We start from the raw sequence: 24354 nt of genomic DNA on the forward strand, positions 1-24354 counted from the left end.
CTATATTTATCTTCTTTACATTTTTACATTTTACATATATATATATATATATATATATATATATATATATATATATATATATATATTTGTAAAAAATAATAAAAAAAAATTTAATAAAAAAAATAGGAATATTTATGAATATTCAATAAACATAAAATAACATAAAAAATCTTGAATTAGTAAACTACTAAGTAAACATAATTCTTAGCCTTATTTGTTGGGAGGGAAAACAAGATCAAGCAATAAGACACTAGACAGTGTGTTATATTCTGAATATACAGATGGAGAGCCTGAGAGAATATCATGTTATTGCAGAACAGTTAACTTCAGTCGAATAGCAATAATTTAGAAAACTGCTTCTCAATCAGCTCTGTTTGAAACAGAATTGGTGCATTTGTTTTCTTGGAAAAGTGCCAAAGTAGGGTTACCTAGCAACACGCATTCACTGCAGGGTTTTAAAAAGCACAATGCATGTGTGTCCATGTTCAGAGGAGGAGGCCTGACCTCTCACTCCTCTATGATCATTATTTTATACTGTGTGTGTGTGTGTGGTTTGCATACTGGGTGCAGGAACTTCCTCTGTGCCGGTGTAGGACGAGAACACTTGTCCCATGAACTGCTGCTGTTGTTCTCTGTAGTTGTTCTGCAGGTAGTCAGTCAGCATGACGTATCCAGCCTGCTGTATGGTCATTACATCACAGAACACCTCCAGCTACAAACACACAACAAAACACAGGAGATGACCATGAGACCATCCAGTTGCAATAATAGAAACTTAAATAAATAATTAAGAATACAGAAAAAATAATAATATTTATTATTGTTATTATAGTATAAGTGGAATTTCATAAAATATTTTAAATAATGAATAAAATAAATACATACATTTTTTTCATACAACAATTATAAATTCTAAAAACAGTCAATATACATATAAAATATCTAAAAAATATACATCATTTAGTAAAATGTGTAAAACGTATAAAATATTTTAAAGATAATATTAAATATGATTAAAAACTACTCATTTTTATTTTTTCATAAAACATAAATAGGATCACAAAAATGTAATCAAGAAACATAAAATATATAAAAGAGACAAAAAAATTAATTGTTAAATTCAATAATTTCATAAAATATAAGAAAGATCATTGAAAATATAATCTATAAACCAAATATATAAATAAAGTTAAATTTTGTTATTTATTTTTTTTTTCAAATAAAATAAAATAAAATAAAATCATTTTACATAATACATAGATAAAATATTGGAAAATAAATAAATAAACATAAATTATATAAAAGAAAATAATTAAATACATAAGGAACAATGTACATAATCTCACTAGTTAGTTTAGTTTGGCTATAGTAACTAGTGAGTTAGTATAGCCAATCAATCAATCAATACATATTGATTTTCTTGTGCAAGAAGACATTATACTGTGCAAGACGAGCTTTATACAACAGATATCATTACACAAAAATTAAACAGCAAGGATCAGAATTTGCTTGCACAACCAAGTATTACTATCAAGTTCATATATTTATATTTTGTTTATAATGATTGCATTTAAATTGAAATCTAGATAAATGAGTGCATGAGTGAATTTATGCAGTTGCGGGTCAGTAATGAGATCAGACGACACAATGAACTAGCACTGAATTTCATCAGCTTTTCTACAGTATCAAAATTTCATGCTCAAGAAACAGTCTGTGCTTAAAGAGGATCAGGCACAGGGGCAAAGAAAAAATAGCAGCACACCCGCATGACAAAAAATCCTCCTCGCATCTGAAAACTGAGCTTTAAAGTGCAGCTGGATGAGAGAGGCAAAGTTTTGTTCGCTGACATCCAGGGCTTATCTCTGATCCACACGTCAGGCTGTGGCCAGCTGAAATATTAATGCACGCCTCCGTCTGCTTGAGAATAGCTTAAAGGGGCTGTCAGGGATGAACCATGCTATATTTTTAGGAGAGGGGTTTCTCTCTCCCTCTTACACACACACACACACACAATCATGCCAGTGGCTGCAATACTGACCCCAAACTCTTCTCACTTGGCCTGATCTATGGTTTAAAAGTCTTTAAAATAAATGTGATTGCAAATTTGAGCTGTTGGTGGCGCTAGAGAGTTTACGTTAGAGACTCCAAATTTGCTGTGGTTAATGTTCGTACTATTCTTTATCTGTGTGCCAAATTTGAACACTTCTTGCAAGACTCAAATGCCGAAGCCAAATAAGAAGCGGAAATATATCCTCAAATCCAGGTTGTCATTACACCATCACATTTGATGATGAGTTATATGAGAACAATTACATCTATCAAAAAGATTTTAATACCCTTTTCCAAGCATGGTCTGAAGATGATTTGTGACCATTTTTGGGAAAATTGGATAAAAAAATCTGGTTTGCAAAAAGCAGGATTTTTGAAAAATTCTACATTTTCCTGATGGAAAATGACATTTTAGGATGCAATCAAATCGTACTGAGCGAAGGAATCTGAAGCACAAATTTTAGTTTCTAGCTCTTATGGTTCAAGTGATATTAGCATAAATACGAGTGCAAATTTGAGCCATTGCTGGCACTACAGGGTTTTAGTTAAAGACTCTACATTTGGTGGTATTACTATCCAGGCTTCCTCTATTTGTGTGCCAATTTTCATAACTTTCTCCCAAGCTGTTCTGTGAGTTTCCATAGACTCAATAACGGAAGAGGGAACGAAAGCTGAAGAAGAAGAAAATAGACCCAGTTTGGTTTGATCTATTAAAAAAACCTTTTAACAACAGTTTGCCAGCACGGTCTGAAGATGACCTGAGCCAGTTTTGGTCAAGACTGCATTTTGTTTCTGTGTTTTTGTTTCCAGTCCTTTCGGTTCAAGTTATAAGCATGAGTTAAAATTTGAGCTTTTGGTGGAGCTAGAGAGTTTGAGTTAGAGAATCCAAATTTATTGTGCTTCATTTTCAGACTGTTCTCTATCTATGTGCCAAATTTCATAACTTTCCATCAAGTGGTTCTATGGGCTGCCATAGACAGAATTGGAAGGAGAAGAATAATATATATCCTGACCTGTGTTTCTGAGATGGACACTGTGTTTTTAAACACGATCCACTCCACGTTCTCAGAGCAGGGTGGCGTGGTGAGTGAGCCATTGTACATGAAGTATTTTTCGGTGGACTGAGGAAGCAGAGCCAGCAGAGAAAACGCTTCCAGAGGGTTGCTTTTACCTTAGATACAAGCATGTTTGTGTTTTTGTTATTGCAGTTAGAAATAATGAAAAGCTTTGTGGATGTAATCTTAAAAAAAAAGATTTACCAAATCGGCTCACACTGTTTACTCCTTCAATGATGGCTGCATAGTCCTGGTTGTCTTCAATACTGGCCTAAGAAAGACCAAACATTTGATAAAATGATGATAAAAGGGTTGCAGATATGAGTTAATATACAGATGTGTTTGTGTTTTTTATGGTTCGCAGGATGAAAATGTCACCTCAAAAAGGACAGCAACAGCAGTAATCTTTCCTCCGCTACTTATCGCCTCGTCTATGGATTCAAACTCCTCGTCATCAAAACAATAGATCTGCATCTGTGAGAGAGAAACAACTTCAGTTGATTTCATTTTTTGAATGAATTTAGCTTGAAGTCAACATAAAATCAGAAAGCCACGTTTTTACCAACTAATTTACCTTTTTTTTTTTTTGCTGGAAATTCAATGAATGGAAGATATTTAATTTATTTTTCATTGTGTTTAATTATATATCCCAGTAATGGGATATATTATTATATATTAAATACTTGGAAAGGAAGGTTTTTTATTTATTTTTTATTATTATTATTATTTTATACTTTTTTTTTTTTGCTGGAAATACAGTGAATGGACAGTATTGAAGAAGAAGAAGAAGAAGAAAAAGAACGCCAATGGATACATCACAACTTCGGTGCTTTGCCCCTTATAATAATAATAATTCCACAATTCAAACATTAAATTCTATACAATTTCTATTAAATTCCTCCCAGAATATTTTCCACTGAATACTGTTATACTTATAATTATGTCACATTATTATGTATATTAAATACATTGATGCTTTACCATCATTATGTTCAGTCTTACAGAGAGTGATTTATGGTGATTCAGATGTGTGTTGAACTTTACCTCCAAGGGGAACCTGTTTCCATTCAGACTGTGTTCAGATCCATCTGAAGTGGCGTTACATCGGCCCCAATGGAACGTGATCCTGCCCACTTTAAACCTGGATCTGAGCCCACCTCCGCTTATGAAGTACTGACCGTTCAGACTGATTATCACTGAGAAACATGATACACACACACAAACTCAAGGACCGCTTGACGCATAATTGTGCTCTTCTTTCAGCATGCCTAATTGCTCGTATTTCATATTTCAGCTTTCATCGCTGATAAAAGATTCATTTTAAGCTTTGCCTTTTGTGCTGGAATAATCCCTCACTCTCCCGGTGTCAAATCAGAACAAAAGATTCAGCACCAGCTTTTCTTCTGCGCTCCTGTAAGACCACAGACCCTCTAAAAGACGGCCAGCTAACATTCACAGGTATGAGAAAGAAACGCCAGAAGATTTGATTCTTCAGCAGCATCTGCAGCCGATTAATCTCAGGTTGTAATTGCATTCATCGCAGGCCATCGCTGTGGGGAGTGCTGGTTAAAAGAGGGATTTTAAATGCCAGACACGTTTCGTCTGCACTAGATCACATATGGAAACACCACAGACCTGTTTTGCCGTCGTTGGTGATGGTGGTGGATTCAGTGGTTGGTTGGTCCCAGTTCTCCAGCTGCAGATTCTGGTACTGAACCCTGACCTGCGTGAACTCCTCACTGATGTCAATAGGAGACTGTCTGGCATTGCCACACACCGGATATTTCTTTCCCCAGTGCTTCTGGTTCAGGGCCCCTGTGAAGAATAATGGTGAATATTCTAATCTTAATAACTGCATAGACTTTTATCCAAAGCTACTTACAAAAGCAATTTGTCAGACATCAATCTTGAAGCAAATCAGGTAAAAATATGCAGTGTTAATTAATGCACCAAATATTGACCTGAATTTATTTAGACTTTAAGGTAAATTTATGTCAGTGTATAAGGTGAAAGTTCTATAACTGGTATAAATTTCTGCCTTGGAACCTTTTTAAATGCTTTTAGTTTATTTATTCATTTAAACAGTCTGGTAATGTGACTATAATATTTTAATAATGAGAAAAGAAGAAATATTGCATATATAGTCTCTCAGTTAATATGAGATCAAAACAGCATGTAGAATAATTATACAAGAACTATAAAAATACTACAAAAAGTAGTTTTGCGAAATACAAAAAAGGGCAGCTATCCACAAAAACTATTTTTTAAACATGTTATTTAATGTGTTTATATTATTTTAAACATTTTTTTTTTTTAAAAAGACATTCGATTTCTTATAAAGAAAAAAAAAGCTATAGTTAATATCTTAATATTTATTTTATATATTTTCAGATTTGTGTTTTAAAATTAAGTTTAACATCTTTTCTGCCTAAAATGTTCTGATTTCTTCATTGTGCACTACAAATAAAAAGGCCAAAAATGTAAACCAATGGCATATGGCAGCAAACTGAAGCACATGGTATGGCATATGAAGAGTCAGTGCTGATCAGAGCAGAATAATGCCACTTGCAGTGATGTTGAACACATAAACCGAGTGCTATGATATATCACACTGACTTCAGCAGATGATAAACTGACAGAGCAGATGGCAACGGGTCACACATCACTGAACACACACACACAAACATAAACACAGCTGATTAAAAGTGCCCCCGAGGACGTGTCTTTAAGACTCTCGATCTGAATTATCAGCTCTAATGTTCCCTGGAAGGACGATTAGTGTGTATATTTTCACAGTGATTTCACTTTTAGCTCCTGGGTGGCAATTCTTCACCCTCTTAAGCTGCAACATAATTAATACGTCCCTAACAGGTTATACAGGATCACGTCCACCATGTGAGGACAGCAGAACCACATCCGCAAGCTACTTAATATCGACAAACGTTGGCCGTTAGCCTGATTGATAGAGCCACATTCAACAGGAACACAGTGTTTTGAGCTATGAGTCTGTCAGGATACAGCAGTGCACATCTGGATCCAGCAGACACACAATATGGCAAGCTGTTTTAACATTTAATCCTTAAAATGTACTAGCATCTATTTCCACACTACTAGTATTTTTTTCTTAGCCAGTAAGGACTAATGCTTATTCGTTGACTACTGACACTTATTCTTTAGCTACTGATGCTTATTTAGTTAGTGACATTTGTTCTTTAGGTATTGACGCTTATTCTTTAGCTAATAATGTTTATTCTTTAAATACTAGCATTTCCTCTTTAGCTACTGCAACCTCTTCTATAGTTTATTCATCAACTTCAAGTGGTTATTCATTAGCTACTAGCTCATATTCTTTGGCTTATATCTTTGAATTATTTAGCTACTACCATGTATCCTTTCGCTACTCCTTGCTAATTAGCTAATACTGATTCTTCATTAGTGAGTGGTGCTAAGCTACTAGTGCATATTCTTTAGCTACTAATGTTGATTTATCCCTTATGAAAATTAACCATGGTTTTATTATAGTAAAAGTGTAGTAACCATGTTTTTTGGCAGATTGAATACCCATTTGTATAACCACAGTTTTACAACAAATACCATTGTTAAACTATATGGTTAATGTAGCAATTGGTTAATTTGTGGTTACCATGGTTTAACTACATTAACCATCTTTAATTATTATTTTTTATATTTTGCAGTAAAACCATGGTTAATTTTCTTAAGGGATTAGCTACTAGTGCTTAATCATCAGACATTAGCGCTGACCTTTCCTGTTCCTGATTCATTAGCTACTAGTGTTTATTCTTTAGCTATTAGCTCTTATTTATTTATTAGAACTTAATTTAATAAAACTTAAAATTATAAATATCAGCTATCAGTACCTATTCATTATGATACTACAACTTTTTAATTAGAAATTTATTAGCATGAAAATGCATGCTAGAAAATTTCGAGGATTAAAATGGCTTGCCACACACACACACACACACACATGGATACGCTGTAATCAAAGAGAAGCGCTGCTGCTATGGTAACCGCTAGTCTGCGGATGTGGCATAAACGTAGAGCCTGAAGTAATTTCAAGGATTTTGAGACCTCTGGGCTGCTCTGACATTTTGAATATTTCTATTTTTCTAACAGCATGTAAGGTCAGATCGCTCACAATCGAAGGCTGCAGTAACAGGTAGGATGTGCTTTGGCCTTTGAAGCGATCAACAGAATTATGGCGCATGGGATCAAACGTGAGAACAATCACAGACGGGAACGGTTATTGCGGATTCCTCTCCCTTCATAATGACACCTGATCCACACTGACATTCAGTCTGATTAAACCAGCCAATTATCCACAACAGTCTCCACGCAAGAAAGTCGGCAAAGGAGAAGTTAATGTCAATAATTAATTAAGTTTAAAATGCAAATAATTATTTGTATAAATATAAATATATACAATTAAATATGTAAGTTAATAATAATAACCAATATTTATTGTATCAATATTAAATATATTTGTATAAAATTATAATGAATATAATACAGATAATATTATATATAATATTTTATATTTATTTTAAAAATATAAAATTGCATTTTAAACTTATTAGATATAATATTATTTGTATTATTATATTAACAATAATAATAATACAATAAATATTGGTTATTGTTATTAACTTATATATTTAATTGTATATATTTTTATTTCATTTTATAAAATGAAATTATATATAATATTATTTGTATTATTATATTAACAATAATAATAATACAATAAATATTGGTTATTGTTATTAACTTATATATTTAATTGTATATATTTTTATTTCATTTTATAAAAGTTAAAATTACAAAGAATTAATTACATTTTAAACTTAATTAAGGACATTTCATTATTAAAATATACAAATATAATAATATTACATTTTTATTAAAAAAATATATATATAAGACTTCCATTTCATTAGCCGCTATAGGTAAATAACGAGGAGAATAACAAAGTGCAGTAAACAGTAAAACTGTTTGCAGCAGAAACCAGTGTGTTCTTAATTAAGATAACAGATTAAAATAATATGATATCACACATCAATTGTCAATATAAAGCAGCAAAACTACCTGTTTTGTACAGCTAAAAATAGCTGGAAGCAAATGAGACCGGAAGCTACACCCATAGAATTTACAAATGGCGGCACCCATTTTTACATCAGGAAAAAGGTGGAGAGGATGTAGCTTGAATGTGAGTAACTTGTGGAATCAGTTCAATGGCAACAAGCTTGTGTAAACCATAGAGCAATGCAATCGATGAGTAATTAACACATCAACACAACATTTCCCTATTTGCTCTAGAGAAACATATGCATTTATATATACATCACGTCTTCAGTAAAATCATGAGCAGTAAAGCTGAGGTGCTGCTGAGGACGGAGGCGGCAGGTTATCAGAGCATTCATATGATTAGAGGAAAGAGCGGCGGCCCCCGCAGCAGATGGAGACGGGAATCACACACCCCTGGGCTCTGGAAAACAGCCTCGACGGGAGACTGACATGCTACAGTAACTCATGATCATGTAAGAACTCCATCCCCAAACCAAATGAGCAGTCCAGCCGTTCACTGCCTACATAGACAGCTGCATGCAGATTCAAACTCAGTTGAAACACTCCACATCAGCACACAACTATAAGATGAAATATTAAATATACAGTATATATCAGTACATATTACATATGTTTTCCCCATCACAAGGCATTCTGGGATTTGCTTTTCCTGTGAAATGTGAAAACTTTAAAGGCTATACTGTAAAAAAAAAAAAACATTTCACATTTAATTCAAGCATTACCTGCCCGTTCTTTGCTAATTTTACTTGCCATTTCTAAAATATTTTAGTATTTCTTACTTAAATATTTAAATATGTTAAAAAATTAAAAAATATATAATCATTTTATAAGATATATAATATAAAGTTAATATAAAGTTTTCAATTTTTAATAAATATACAATATTAAATACGATATTCTAATATTAGGTATGAATGTATTAATATTACATATATTTCTTCAGAATTATATTTTAAATGAAATACATAGATATATTATGTACAATATATATTATATAATATTCATATATTTAAATATTTCAACGAAAAAATTTGCTAGTCATTTCTTAATGAAAATTTATGACATGAATTTATTAAAATATGAAAATATATTAATAATAGATTTATTTTAGTTGTAATATAAATCTAATTTAGTTTTAGATATAAAAGATGGATATAAAATATTTCATATTTTAAATGTTTACTAGCAATTCCTTAATGAAAATCTGCAACATTTATTTACTATTTATTTATTAATAAAGAAATAAAATATGAAAAAAATTAGGTGTGATTAGAAATTATTTCTGTAATTTTCACCCTAAAAGCTATCTGGACTGTTACATTACAGTTCCCACAGTAATAGATGCTAACACGGATTAGAAGTGAAGAAAAGGGAAGAAAATAAAGTTTGTTAGTGAGGATCTGGAGAGAAAAACAACATGCTGTGGAATAATTCATGGGATATTGCTCATTTAATCGGGTGACAAGACTGGAAGACCGCAGTATCAGTTGATTTTTAATTCACAATTAGTGCATAATAAAAAGACCAATAAAACAAACAAAAAGCAGACATTTCCCACACATCAGGAGGAAATCAGAAGCATTACAGAGTCACTGTGTGTCTGTCAGCTGAAGAACCGAGGAGAGTCTGTGAACAAATTAGCATTCAAGCTTGACAACTATTGTTTGTGAAGAGAGAAGTTTACCGAAACAATCCGAGTTAAAACAGAGGAACGTGTTTCGCTCTCTTTCTCCACAGGTCTGTGCTGGGCCTCACAATCAAGAGTCTTCTTTCACATGTTAATTCATTTAGTTTCGACTCACTGAACACACACATACACACACACAGAGTCCGTATCCTACAAGTTTTCACAAGACAGTAAGGTTTGTCTTGATGCAGACTCGTAGTGGTTTTAACATGACAGCAGTGATTATTTTATGGAGTGTGTGGTTGCTTTACAAATAAAAAGTGACTAAAAGAAAATAAAAGTTACACTTTAACTAAATATGATCTTAACCACACAGCTATGGAGTACCATAGTACTAGATTAAATATTTAAATATATATATATATATATATATATATATATATATATTATTTATAAATTATTTTAACTTTTTTCATTATGATTATTATTATTTAAATATCTATAATTTTATGTATTTACATTCATTACACATATTGTAATAAAATAAATAAATTTAAACAAAAAACTAAGTTTGCCAGAATTCCTTTCTTCCATTTTTGTTATAAACTACAGGTTGTTATTGAAACACATCTATGAATTTAATTTTAATTAAATATATTTGATTCAAATTCTATTTTAATTATATATTTAAATATATACAATAATATATTTATATATTGTTTATTATACATATTGTAGAGGTCTCAGATTTCCTTGTCAAAAATATTTTAAAAAACGTATTATTATTATTACATTTTCATCTGTCACTGTCCCATCTGGAAACGTAACGTCACATTTGTTTTGATGGTTTTCCCATCAGTGAGTAACTCAGTTTTGGTCCCTTTTCCAGGTAAGAGAATGACTGTACATTTTAAACATTCAGCTTTTCTACTGAATACTGAAACTTAAAAAAATAATAATTACATTTAAAAAAAACTTCTAATAGTCATGGACTAAAAGTCACAAAAAAATTCAATACCCTTTCTGTTTTTAGATAATTTTCTAAGTGTCCTCCGGCCTGATTTCAAAGCCACAAGTCAAAGCCCTCCAACAATCCTGAATGTCACTTACTCTTTTGAAAGTCTTAAGTGTCTTAAAGTGTCTCAGACTTTCAGCTAATCTCCAGCACCGGCAGGTCAGCGGTCGACTCTAATGGAGAACAGACATTGATCCCTCTGCTAGCGTATCCCAGTCTCTCGCTCACAGGAGAAAGGCTTTCTGAGGCGTTTGGGTTGAAGCCAGTGCTGTGGCAGACTGGAGTCTGCTGAGACGCACACAATAAGAGCATTTGTTCAGCTCAACCCACCTGTGTAAGACCAGTCGACGTCCTCGGCGAGTCTGCGCTGACCTCTCAGGTACGACACGGCCAGATCTGGAAGAGAGAGATGAAGAGAGCTGGAGTCATTCAGAGAAACCACGAAATAAAAGTGCTTGAGTGAAATCATTACACAAGTGACAGGATACACTAATTATTTGTAGTTTGTCAGGTTTCACCATTGAAACAAATGCTTTGATACATAACTTATAGTGGGGTGCTGCTATGGGTTTGTTAATGTGTTCTAAAAGAAATATACAGTGCATTGTAATGTTGTTGCTTATATAAGGCATTACTAGGGGTTTGCTAGGGTGTTACAGCAGGTTATAGTTTTAAACTGATGTCATCAGACTAAAGCGGTCTTTTTGACTCAGATGCGGTATAAATATCTGTAAATGAAAGTGTGATGAGTGGAAGGTCATTATTATCACAGTAGAACAGACTGAGCGGGTGTTTTCCAGCACATTACTGTCTGAAGTGTGTGTGTGTGTGTGTGTGTGTGTGTGTGTGTGTGTGTACACACCTGCCAGACACATCAAAACACACATGTGTCACTGCTGTAGAAGAGAAAGTTGAGATAAAAAGGACACATGAGCTCAAACACACACACAGTTGTGTCTGGATTACAGCCATAACCTCTGAGAAACAACGACGTCAAATGTTTTGATGGGACTTAAAGGAATAGTTTACTCAAAAATCCTGAAACTGCATGTGCCAGACTGTAACCAACTAAAGTAGACACAAAGTCCAAGAGTCAGTGCAATGGATCAGATGTAGAATGTCCTTCCAAGAGACTTGGTCAAGCTGCAAACCACCGAAGCATGTAAGAATCAGTTAAAGAGCATTTTAGCATTTTAACAGTCTGACCCTCTGACCTGACAGCACTGACCCGTCCCATGTGTAATACGGCCGGTCCCGTCCCTGCCTCTCAGAGCCCATTACTCAGTGAATGATGACCGAGAGCCGCTACCACAATAGAGCCTTTGAAGACTTTTGCCACAGAACAGCCATTATTACAAAGAACAGTCAGACACAAGTTGTTCTGGAAGAGTTTTCACAAAAACAAGCACCTCTGTGGTCCATATAAGAGTTAAGAAAACAGTAGAATTTTGTAAATATGCATTACAATATTATGTATTAAAAAAATTATATACATTACTATCAATTATTTTATCACAATAATAAAATGAACTTTATATTTTATACAATTTCATAAAAATTGTTTTATACTAAAATGGTCTTATTATAAAATCAAAATTATATATACAGTATATATATATTTTTGATCAAATAAATGCAGGCTTGATGAGCAGAAGAAACTTCTTTCAAAAACGTTAAAAATAGTAATGTTTCCAAACTTTTGGTCTGTACTGTATATGTATATGTGTGTGTGTGTGTATGTGCTTTAATATTTATATATATTATCATTTATTTGTTTTGAGCCATTTAAAACTGCTACAAGGTTGTTTGAGGGTTGAAGACCAGTGCAAAAATGAGCTAGGAACTCTCACTGCACCATGCCACATTATTTACTGTACATACACTATATTCTTGTGGTAAAACATGGTAAAACACCCATTTGTTTAGGACCTTTCCTTTTTAAAAATAAGCTTTGTGTTTGACGGTTGTGTGGAGTAAATCCCAGTTGGCCGGGCGATGAAACTGCGAGTGGAAGAAGCTCTTTTGCTCGTCCTGATTCACAGGAACAGTATCATACAGCGACCTGTGCTCCACTAAAGCTGCTGAGCTTCTTTGGCTCGGCTCCATTTCACAGGCACCGAGAGAAAAGCCTGCGGCAAATTAGATTAAAATTGCTCACAGTTTGATGTTAATGAGTCTATCACCGATAAAACAAGCCCTTCACTGGACCCCTCTCACATTCTCACTGCTCTCTACAAGAAAAAAAGAAACACAACCAGGGATGTGCTTCCATTTTCCAGATAAACAAAAACCATTATATGAGAGATTTCTAAACAAGCAGCAGTAGATCTAGCCTGTGTTCACCGCACATCCGAATTACAGTGATTATGAGAGTCATCCCTGGAAATTATGTTTCTATGGAAACACTCAATGCTAAAATCATTTTGATCTATGAGTGATCACAGGATAATAATCAATATATTTAAAAGCAAGCATATGTTTAATTTAAAAGTAAATATAAAAATATATTCATAAATAATAAGATATTTACATTTATTTTAGATATTTAAATAATGTTCTCTTTTGAGTTTAAATCAATATATTTCAAGTAATCATTTCATATAATAATCAATATATTTAGAAGCAAATTAAGCAAATTAAATTCTAATTAAAAATAGCAATATTTAATAAATAATAAGATATTTACATTTATTAAAAATATCTTTAGAAGTATATTTAAATATAAATATATTCTCTATATATTCAATATATTGCAAGAAATAATTTCATATAATAATAAAAACAACAACAACAACAACAATGAAATATTTACGTATGATTATAAAGGAATATAAATTGGTTACATGATTGGAAGTTGATCTGATTTAATGTAATTATTATAATAATATATATTATTGTTGTTGTTGTTGTTGTTATTACTATTATTATTATTATAACTACCACTAGTACATATAATTAGTATTAAAATAAAATATAAAAATGGTAACAATAAATGGAAGTTGCTCTAAAAATGTAATTAATATATTAATTAATATGTAATAATTTAATGCAATAATAATAATAATAATAATAATAATAATTACATGCCGTTAGTATTAAAATAAAATATAAAAATGCTTACATGAGTGGAAGTTGCTTTCAAAATGTTATATAATAATTTGATATATTAAAACTAATAATAATAATAATAACAACAACAACAACAAATACTAGATGTATATAGAATGTAATCATTTTTTATAATAATAAGATTAATATAGAATGGTTAGTAGAAGTTGCTGCCTGACTCCCTTTATATAGTCATCGTCTTCTTAGCTGTGTACACACTTTCCAACTCTACTCTGAAGTTTGAACCTACACTTTAAGTGCAAAGTTTTGCGAGTTTGTTAAAGGCGAGCTGTCAGGCAGGCAGGAGTGGTTTACTACAGTCGCTCGATTGGGAAACACTCTCTGCATGTGTCTGGTTCACGCAGGAAATGGATGGGGGAGGAATCGTAAGCATCCTCTGCCCTCTGTCAACGTCTCCAGAGTCATTCAAATACATAAGAGGATTAGAAAAGTCTCGGGGAAGCCGGCCAGAACGTCGTGTTTCTAACTCAAGAACAAAAACACGAGTCCCCCTCCTCACCCCATCACTAAATAACTTCCCTCGCCTGGAAGAAACGCAGCCTGTGAACTGTGTGTCTGTCCATGCTCTCATATGATGGAGAACACCTGTCTGACACTGACAGGAGTCATGGCCTGAATTCACACCACACACTTGTTCAGACTGACAGCTAATTGAATTATGACATGTGTTCCCAAAGGTGCAGATTATATTTGGATCCCCAAGGTCAAGTGTTGGAAAACAGCCAGTTCAGAAATAATTGAAGACAGAAGAAAGTTTAAAGCTTTGCTATAATAGGAACACATTTTAGGAAATATAACATCCTGAAATATAATCCATCCGAACTTGCCTAGATGACAATTCACACATAAATGAAAATTCGGTCATAATTTGTTCACCTTCAAGTTTTTCCAATCCTCTATGAGTTTCTTTCTTCTGATGAACACACAAGAAGTCAGTGGCAATTCTTTTATGTTACACTGAAGAAAAAAGTTAGAGTTTTGGAACAAATATTTTTTTTTTCATCAATTACTCACTGTCATGTTGTTCCAAACCTGAATGTCTTATTGGAACACAAAAGATTTTTTTCTCAATGGAGTCCAATACCCAAATAAAATTAAATAATTCTAAAATAAAATGAAATAAAATAAAAAATGTAAACTAAAATACAACAAACCAAGTTAAAATAAAATATAAAATTAACATTACAAATTCACATCAAACATCTTTAGATGCAGTCACATTTGCAGTTTTTGTCGGCAAATCCAGTCATTTCAATAGGAATCCATGCGATTGGGAATTTTGTGTGAGGGTGAAAGATTTCCACGCACAGATTTCACAAGTGTTCTAACTTAAGATGTAGTCACATTGGTGACATTTCAACAACAAAAAATAGCATAAAAGGTCCATTGTCTATTGTCAGTAATAGTGTAGAGATGTATGAAATACAATTCACACAGAAGTCACTTTCTGTTGGTCAGTGTGCAGAACTCACATGACCAGCTTGAACAAGAGCAAAGCATTGCAAGCTAACAGGCTAAACTCCAGAATGCACTGATTCCTACTGGAATGACTGGATTATTCCTGTAGAATTTTGATTAAAAAAAATGTGACCACAATTTTAGCACACTTAACTTTTTAGAACGTTGCTGTGTGGTTGCTAGGATGTTTTTAGAACATTGCTGTGTTGCTAGGATGTTTTATTTGTTATTTTGGTGCTGTAGAGATACTCCTAAAGCGAGGGGCTCCTGCAGTATGTGACGGTGCATGAGTGCAGCAGGCTGTGGCAGCTGTTGCTGTAGGGTCAGGGGGAAAGTGACATGCGGTCCGCGTGAGAACACACCGACTGCAGCTGAAGGTAGTAATGCTAGTCAACAGCTGGGGTTTATACCTTCCCTGACACACTCAAACACTGCCCTGCCTCCAAGATTCCCATCAACGACCAAATTCACTATTACAGCTTAATAGGAAATGAATTTGCCTTTATGACTGCAGAGTTCTCTGTAAGTTAAAGGTAAACAGGCAAACAGGGATCTGTGTTTTGGAAGACACAAAAGGAAAAAAAATCAAGGCTGTGTTGCTGTTGTGGGATTTCTTATCCCCATCCAATCTTTTTTTCAGGATACTTTTGTAAACATACTTGGCTCGTATATATCCTTGGCCCTGTTGTGAGATTTCCCTGTTGACCCAGGATGAAAAAATAAACTTCTTTTCAACTTGCATAACTAGTAAACTACATTAACCTAGAAAATAATTCATATTTGAAATTAAGAAAGACAGTTTGGCTCTGTAAGGATTTTTGAAGAGGATGTGCATAGTTATTCTGAAATAAATAAATAAATAAATAAATATTATTTATATTATTAATAGATAATATATATATTCAGAATATTTACAATAAAATCAATAAAATTAATCGAGCCAACAAACAAATGAAAAAATACAAATAAATACATATTATATTTATGTATATAAATATTATTTATTTGATTAATAAATAATACAAATATTCATTTTATTTATAATGAATGTTCAACAAGCCAACAAACAAATGTAAAGATACAAATAAATAAATAAACTATTTTTACATTTGCACATTTTGTAATGATGCTTTTATCCACAAATCTGTATCTGCTAAATGAATAACCATAAAAGTGAAGAAAATGTTAATGGCTCATTCTGAAATAGTTTGCTCTCACTTTATGGTTGCTAGAATCTATAGTTCCATGAAGAACCTTTAAGATCCTTTGAATCTTTCAATGTTCCTAAAGCGAAAAAGGGTTATTTAGATTATTAGAATGTTAAAAAAAAGATTCTTTTAAGAGCTGTTCACAGAAAAAAATCTTTGAAGAACCCTAAACAGTTCTTCTGTGGCATAACTGTGAAAATCCACTTCTGAAACCTTTATTTTTAGGAGTGTAATAGCGAACGACAGAGAACAAGTTCTGTGCCTGACAACATTTATTATACACAGTGCTTTTATCTGGGCTGGTCGCAGCACATCCGAGCAGGAGACGCTCTCCATTCACTTTGAGGACATGCCAGAGGAAACTCCTTGACAACAGACAGAACCTCCGGAGGCGCTCAGCCACCAGGACTTCCTCCAGAGCCTCCTCTATCGCCCCGGACACCAGGCCAGATCCGTCTCAGAAAGGCAACCGAATACTCCATCTTTCTTTAACAGAGGGAAAAGCTTTCCTTCCTCGCCTCACTGTCCGTCCGCTGGACCGAGCCAAAGCTGGAGCGCTGCCTTTCATGAGTTCAGCAGTTTACTAGAGCTCCAGCTCCACATCCTGAGGTCAAGAGGAAGAGATTTGATTTTCCTTTCACTTCATCTCTCCTCACTAATCGGTAGATGCTTACAGAGAGAACCGAGATATGGGCTTAAACAAATCTTCTCTCAACACTATTTCATGAACATAAAAGAAAGAAATCTGCTCAAGTGTGAGTGGTTTATTCTAAAAGAATTGGCTCTTGCTATACACTTGCTTGATGTTTCGTCACCAGAACAGATTTGGAGACATTTTGCATCATATCACTTGCTCTCCGATGGTTCCTCTGCAATGAATGGGTGCCGTTAGAATGAGAGTCCAAACAGCTGATAAAACATCACAATAATCACTTCCAGCCAAAATACAAGTCCATTATCCATAATAATGCTTCCTTCAGTGAGACAGTAATGCTTAATTTCCCCAAATCTGCTTTGATGAGGAAACAAACTCATCTACAGCTTGGGTGGACTGAGGGTGGGTAAATGTTAATTGTTAATAGGACATAAATATTATAAGCCAAATGCTCCATTTTTGAGATATCATGTTTCATGTTTCCCCTTTAAATATTTACACTTTAGAACGACACAAGAAGCTTACAGAGAGAATCAAGAAATAGGCTTCGAAAAGCAATATTCTCTCTGAATTTCAACACTATTTTGGGGGGAAAATAACAAGAAAGAAATCTGCTTAAGGTAAGCACTTAGCCTGTGACAGGTGTGAAATTTTTCCATAAATCTCATTCATAAATGGTTCTAAAACTGCATTTATATCTCGGGAACAAAGTCTTATATTCCCACATGAGAATAGCATGCAAGTAATGAATTATTACATTTTACTTTAGAAGCTCTTTAAGTCGATGTCCACATGCACAGACACCAATTTCAGTCGATGGAAAACGATACTCAGCATGGAGAAAATATCTAGATGATTTTAATCTAAATAACACACACTAGGAAGCAACATGACCACTTGAAAAAATGCAACGGAAATTGGATGAAATTAAGACGACTGGCCATCTCAGTGTCTGCACAGTTTTCTTCTGAAGACGAGGTCCTCTTTACAGGAGATTGTATTTCTCCAACATTGAATAGCTTTTCCCTGAGGAATGTTTTAGACCGGAATAAAGAGATTGTGTGTTGTTTTGACCTAAGTTAAAGGAATAGTTCATCCAAAAATAAAAATGTACTCACCCTCAGTTCATCCAAGATGTAGATGAGGTTGTTTCTTCATCACATTTGAAGAAATTTAGCATTATATCACTTGCTCACCAATGGATCATCTGCAGTGAATGGGTGCCGTCAGAATGAGAGTCCAAACAGTTGATAAAAACATCTCAATATACCACAAGTAATCCTCACCACTCCAGTCCATCAGTTAACATCTTCTGAAGAGAAAAGCTAAGTGTTTGTAAGAAACAAATACATCAAGACATTCCTCTATCTATGCTTTCTTCATTAAAAAAGTTGTCTCATCTGAATCAGGAGAGAAATGTTTACAAGCCAAAACTTTCAACTTTAATGTGAAAGGACAATTGGGGATGGACTTTCTCACTGGAGGAAATGTTATTGTGGATTATGAACATGTATTTGTCCCAGAAGTGACAGATTAGAGTTAAAATGCCTTAATGATGGACCTGTTTCTTGCAAACACACTGCTTTTCACTTCAGATAATTGATTGACTGGAGTGTTGTGGATTACTTGTGGATTATTGTGGTGTTTTTATCAGCTGTTTGGACTCTCATTCTGACGGCACCCATTCACTGCAGAGGATCCATTGGAGAGCATGTGATCCAAATTTGTTTTGACGGACAAAAACTCATCTACATAGATGGCCTGAGGATGGGTAAAATGTTTTTTTATTCCTTTTTTGAGGAACTATTCCTTTAAATGAGATACTGTATGGATATGACTGTATCAAGCAATAAAAATGCACTTACCTAAACAAATGGCATCAGGTTCAGCACAAAACATTTCTGGTTGATTAAAACCAATCTGCATTAATATCTAGAACACCTCTACTCATTATGTAAGTTTCCATTTGCAGGATGACATAACGGTACAAGCAGTATTGCCTGGGGCTGCGTTGGACACAGACAGGCGCTGGAAATGAACTGGAGCTGTTTAGTGCTCAATAGACCCGAGTCTGCGCTGATGACACTCATTGGACTCTGATCTGTAAAGAGTTTAAGGTGAATTCACAGTAGTTTACTGCAGAAATCAGAAGGACATGATTTGACATAATACACTCCAGGCATTCTCACTTATTCATGCCCCAAGATACAAACTGAGTGGAGTTTTTTATGCTTAAATAGGGTAAGACTGCTGAATTTTAAATAGGCCATAATCATCAATAATTAATTTAGATTTAACATTGGTTTATTTATTAAAAAGATTACATACAACAACGGATCTCAACAGGTTTGGCTTCAGGAAATCCACAGTATGCAAAATGATTAATATAACACAGGTTGAATAGGATTTTATTTTTATTTTGGTTTCTAAACCTCTCCTACATTTAAATGGCTTCATGCTCTCGTTGTCATCAATAATTCACAGCATAAAAAAAACACATTGTGGTCGGCAATCCATATTTATCTGATTTTATTTAAACATATTCTGGGTTTCATTTTTTACTTAACCCTCTGGGCTTCTTCGTAAATGGGTTACACTTAGCTTCCTCCGGGTCAAAAAAGACCGAAGCCTTAAAAATGTAACTTTTTTTTTCCCAGGAAAACCAATCAAATATATTTTTGTTCAATAATATTTTTTGTATATTATTTAGAATTTTTAAAGATTTTTATGATACTTTGCATTAATTATATATTTTTTATGAGCAATTTTTTCCATTAGAATTAATATATATATTTTTATTTTATTTTAATTTTAATTTTTTTTCAATAAATGCACCATTGCACATCAAAATAGAGTGCAGGCCTAAAATAAAAAAAAATTCAAGTGAGAAGAGCGCCATCCAGTGGCTTTAAAATATAATAAATGTGTGTAATGTCCTGTAACCGCCTATAGGCTGCCATAGCTTTTTTTTATTTATTTTTTTTATTCCCATTTGGAAAGAAAAAAAATCGAATTACTAAGCAACCACTGAATGGAACAACACAATCTATATATCATTTTAAAGCTTAGGATCTCAGCTTTTTAATGCATCTAATCACATTTATTAACTCTTAACGAGTGCTGAGTAATCCCTCTAAAACCGAGTGTACCGCCAGCAGGCGCCACCTAGCTGCGAAAATATTCATTACCATATTTTTCAAAAATATTGCCTTGATTAACACAAAGTTGATGTCATTTGAAAGCTTAGGGTATGACCTTTACAGTGAATGTATCCACTTTGAAAAAATCTTAAGTATTGCTGAGTTATTTGGTGATAAATACAATTTCTTTTTTTTTCATAATCTATAAAATAATGTACTGCAATGTGTCAAAAACATCATACAGCTCATGAAACATTCACAGATCATTGAAAATGGCACTTCATTTTTTACAGCATATTATTACAATTACAATGAGCCTAAAATTAACATAATCTATTGCTTTTATGACTAGATATTCTTCATGGAGAAACAATTGCCCATGAGGGGGCGTCAAAGACTGTACAAAAAGGCTATCTCTGTTCCAAATGCTGTAACTTTTGATTCCTTTATCCAAATTATTATTATTTTTTATCCAGATGCAGCTAACATGTAGGGGGACTTCACTAAAAAAGAATTTTCCTCCTACCTTATTTCCTTCCTGAGTTATTCCATGACAAATAAGAAAGATATGCAAAATCATAATACAAATTATATATATATTTTGTCTTTTATCCGCAATTTCTCTGCAGGACAATGTCTAAATGTAATCTAATTTATATTTTTGAAAAATTTAAAAAGAGTTCTTTCAAACGATACCTACCTTTTGACTCTCCTTGCTATAGTTTTGGAGTTATTATGATTATATAGTAAAATATAGCAAAATTTGCTGTTTCAGTCTTACCAGTTAATTTCTCTGTGTGTGTGTGTGTTTGTGTGTGTGGGTGTGTGTGTGTGGGGGGGAGGGTGTCTTATTTGCACTCTTGATGTTTTAGAGTGTCACCCCTTCATTGCTGTACACTTTTTTTCTGCACAGTGGCTGATCTGTAGTTTGTACCACCAAAGTTTCTCTGAGTTTTCGGATTTTCTTGTATTTCCCATTCATTTCCTATGTGGGTCATTTTTGACCCGTAGGAAGCTAAGTGTGCAATTTTTTTTTACGACCCTTTAACATATCAGAATCATCTCCTTGATTTTTTTGTGTGTTCACATAGGTAATACAACAAAAGTCACCAAGTTTCATCCCCCTCCGATGAAGCAAAAAAATTTAAAAATTTAAAACGTACATGGTTTCGGTCTTTTTTGACCCGAAGAAGCCCAGAGGGTTTTAAATTGAACTGAATTTAAAATGGAGTTAAAAATATTAACTTATCTTAAATCTTAACTTAATTGCTCAACTTATGATTGGTGAGTTAAAGCAATTTAAAAACTTAAGTTGCTATGACTTACTGATCATATCATTTATTGCAGTGCATCTAACTGGATGTACAGCCTTTGATGTACATTAAAAACAAAAGATCTGAGAAGTGTTTTAAACATTGATTATACCTATTCATTTTGCAATTCTAGCTATGCAAGGTTATATAGTTAGTTAAATTAGCATTTTATCAATTATTGTGAATAAATTTTGTGTTTTGGGGTCATGAACCAGGAAAAATCATGCACAAATGTGCACTGTACAGGTATTAAATCAATAAGTCCTCTCTGAACACTCTCCGGTATCAAGTAACTTTTTGAAAAAAAGGTCAGTCTTCTGGTGCCAAATACCAGTAAACCAAAGTGCATGAAGGTCTGAACAGTAGCTTTTTATGCAGGCATATGATGAAGCATGCAAAATCTCCAATAACATTACATATAAAAGAAACTCAGATGCTAAGTCAAAAAAGCAGATATTGTTACGTCTCTACAAGCTGCAGCAACACATGCAAACTATTACAGATCACAAATTTTATCATCTACTTGAACTGATAATGAATGGGAACCAAAGCTAATAGGCAATATTATATTATATTACAGGTTAAATAGTGTGACAACTGATTGGATATGCCTGTCACTTTCAGATAACTTTTAATAATGAAATGCCTTGAGATTGTGTGGGCTTTCACTGTCACTCATTTGATCAAGAGAAACTAAACTGCATCTTCTCGATCACCGCCCATGCTGTGGTTATTTAGTTTGGACACATGGCAGGGTGACCCTGGTGTGAATCGATCAATCATGTGTCTGGTGGGCAGAAGCTCTCTCTCTTTCTCTCTTTCTCTCTCCCTCTCTTCCTGCTGCTGGCATTAATGGTGAATGATCGTCACTGAGACAAAAACAGCACAAACACGGGCTTCCCCTGCCGTCACGTCGAACAACAGGGTGTTACATCCACCAGCACTCTGCATATATCTACGACACAAACACACAAGTGACAGCACAGATGACTGTGGAACTCCCGAACAGGGAGTAACTAATGCTTCTGCATAAGGTCAGCAACATTTTAGACTGAAATAGCCAGGACAATGGTGCACTGTTACAGTGCTGAGATCAACTTTGAGGAAAAGAGACCTCTGGTGTGCCAGTGAGAGATGCAGATGGTTCAAGACACATGTGGTCAGAAACACGAGGCTTTATATTCCGCCACCATGTCAAATTACATTTAATTCAGCAGGATGAACAGAGACAGAGAGATTAAAAAAGCATCAATGATCGAGCGCCAAGAGCAAAGAGCCAAAGTCTGTCCTACAGCTGAAATGGCCTTGAGTGAAATTGAACCAAACACTGTGCAGCAAATTTCACAGCAAGGAAATTGGATTTAGACAGCCTGCATGAACCAGTACACTTCATATATATTCAGAAACATGAAATTTTTTTTTTTCAAAAACATTACAACCTTGTAAGAACCTAATAAGTAACTCAAATTACCATATATCAAAATGATTCGACTGAAAAAGGTACCAGTACACTTCAATGATTCATAAAACTTTTCATCATTCACAACTTTGCATCAGTCTAATATATTTTAAAGTGTTGTCTTACAGGACTGGGATAAAATACAACAACTTAAGTCTAAAGTAGCCTATATTAAAAAAAAGAATAAAAAAAAAAAAGAAGAAGAAGTAAAGAAATAAAATGAACTAATATTTACACACACATACACACTTGAAATGATTAATTCAACTCTACTAAAGTTGATTCATGAACCTTTTATCCGTTCACTTAACAGACATTCAAAACCGTTATTGCAACGCTTTTTGTTTTACGGACTGGGATTAAACGCAATAACCTAACTGTCATCAAAACAATTATGCATTCATCAATAATAAATTCATAAACCTGCCTTAACCTGTGGAAATGGACGCAACTTTACGCATCAATGCATTCGTGCCAAAAACACACCGAGCCTATATTAGGACACATGCATCACTCAGCACTGTATTTACTTGTTACCTGTGTGACAGATGAGCCACAGCTGCGCGATGAACAGATGTGATTTGACTGCGATCAGACGCATCGTCTTCAGGCTTTAATCTTGCTGCAGTTAAAGGTGGAGGAACGCTGATCTGTGGAGAACGCAGTAGCAGCTATTGCAGCGATGTTACAGTGGATCCATGTCAGTGCTTCGTGTATCCTGTTCGTCTTTCCCACGCTAGAGCTTCATTCACTGTAGGATCACAGCGCGCGAGAGGAGAGACGCTGCGTTCACGCGCCGCCCACAGACACCACAGTCTCGCGCCCAATCAATCACGGGTCTACGGTCCAAATAACTGGACGTGCATGGTCGACAAACGGTGCTAGTGACATCCAACATTATATTAAAAGTAAAGGTCGCATTTTATGTTAAGCTCAGACCTTAACATAAATTCTTGTGTTATTTGGATTGTATGTGCATGCATTGCAGTGTAAGCGGAATTTTATGCTGAAAGCTGCCCGTTAACATCTGTTGGACTGTTTGAAAATAGATGGAAAACAAGATGCAATGTGTCGTTCATGTTATGCTGTACATTTTCATGTTTCAGTCAATATCTTAATTTTTAAATGAAAGGAAATTTA

The 24354-nt window shown here is 34.0% G+C and overlaps 1 protein-coding gene across 4 annotated transcripts in view; it reads right to left on the minus strand.

The window, feature by feature from the left end:
- Positions 1-24036, minus strand: part of ptprz1b (protein tyrosine phosphatase receptor type Z1b) — a 38546-nt gene extending 14510 nt beyond the window's left edge. For 2 of the 4 annotated variants that reach the window (XM_059510659.1, XM_059510660.1), the window contains exons 1-8: positions 23752-24035; positions 11183-11248; positions 4740-4919; positions 4149-4300; positions 3483-3578; positions 3309-3375; positions 3063-3220; positions 562-712 (exon numbers count right to left, since the gene is read on the minus strand). In XM_059510659.1, coding sequence (XP_059366642.1) covers positions 562-712; positions 3063-3220; positions 3309-3375; positions 3483-3578; positions 4149-4300; positions 4740-4919; positions 11183-11248; positions 23752-23815 — 934 coding nt within the window. In that variant the 5' untranslated portion in view covers positions 23816-24035. Of the gene's footprint in view, positions 1-561; positions 713-3062; positions 3221-3308; positions 3376-3482; positions 3579-4148; positions 4301-4739; positions 4920-11182; positions 11249-23751 lie in introns of all 4 variants that reach the window. The other 2 variants (XM_059510661.1, XM_059510658.1) reach the window with 2 other exon arrangements.
- Between the last annotated feature and the right edge of the window lie 318 nt (positions 24037-24354).

This window comes from Carassius carassius, chromosome 26 (assembly GCF_963082965.1).
Source record: "Carassius carassius chromosome 26, fCarCar2.1, whole genome shotgun sequence".
In the NCBI taxonomy this organism is placed as follows: domain Eukaryota; kingdom Metazoa; phylum Chordata; class Actinopteri; order Cypriniformes; family Cyprinidae; genus Carassius; species Carassius carassius.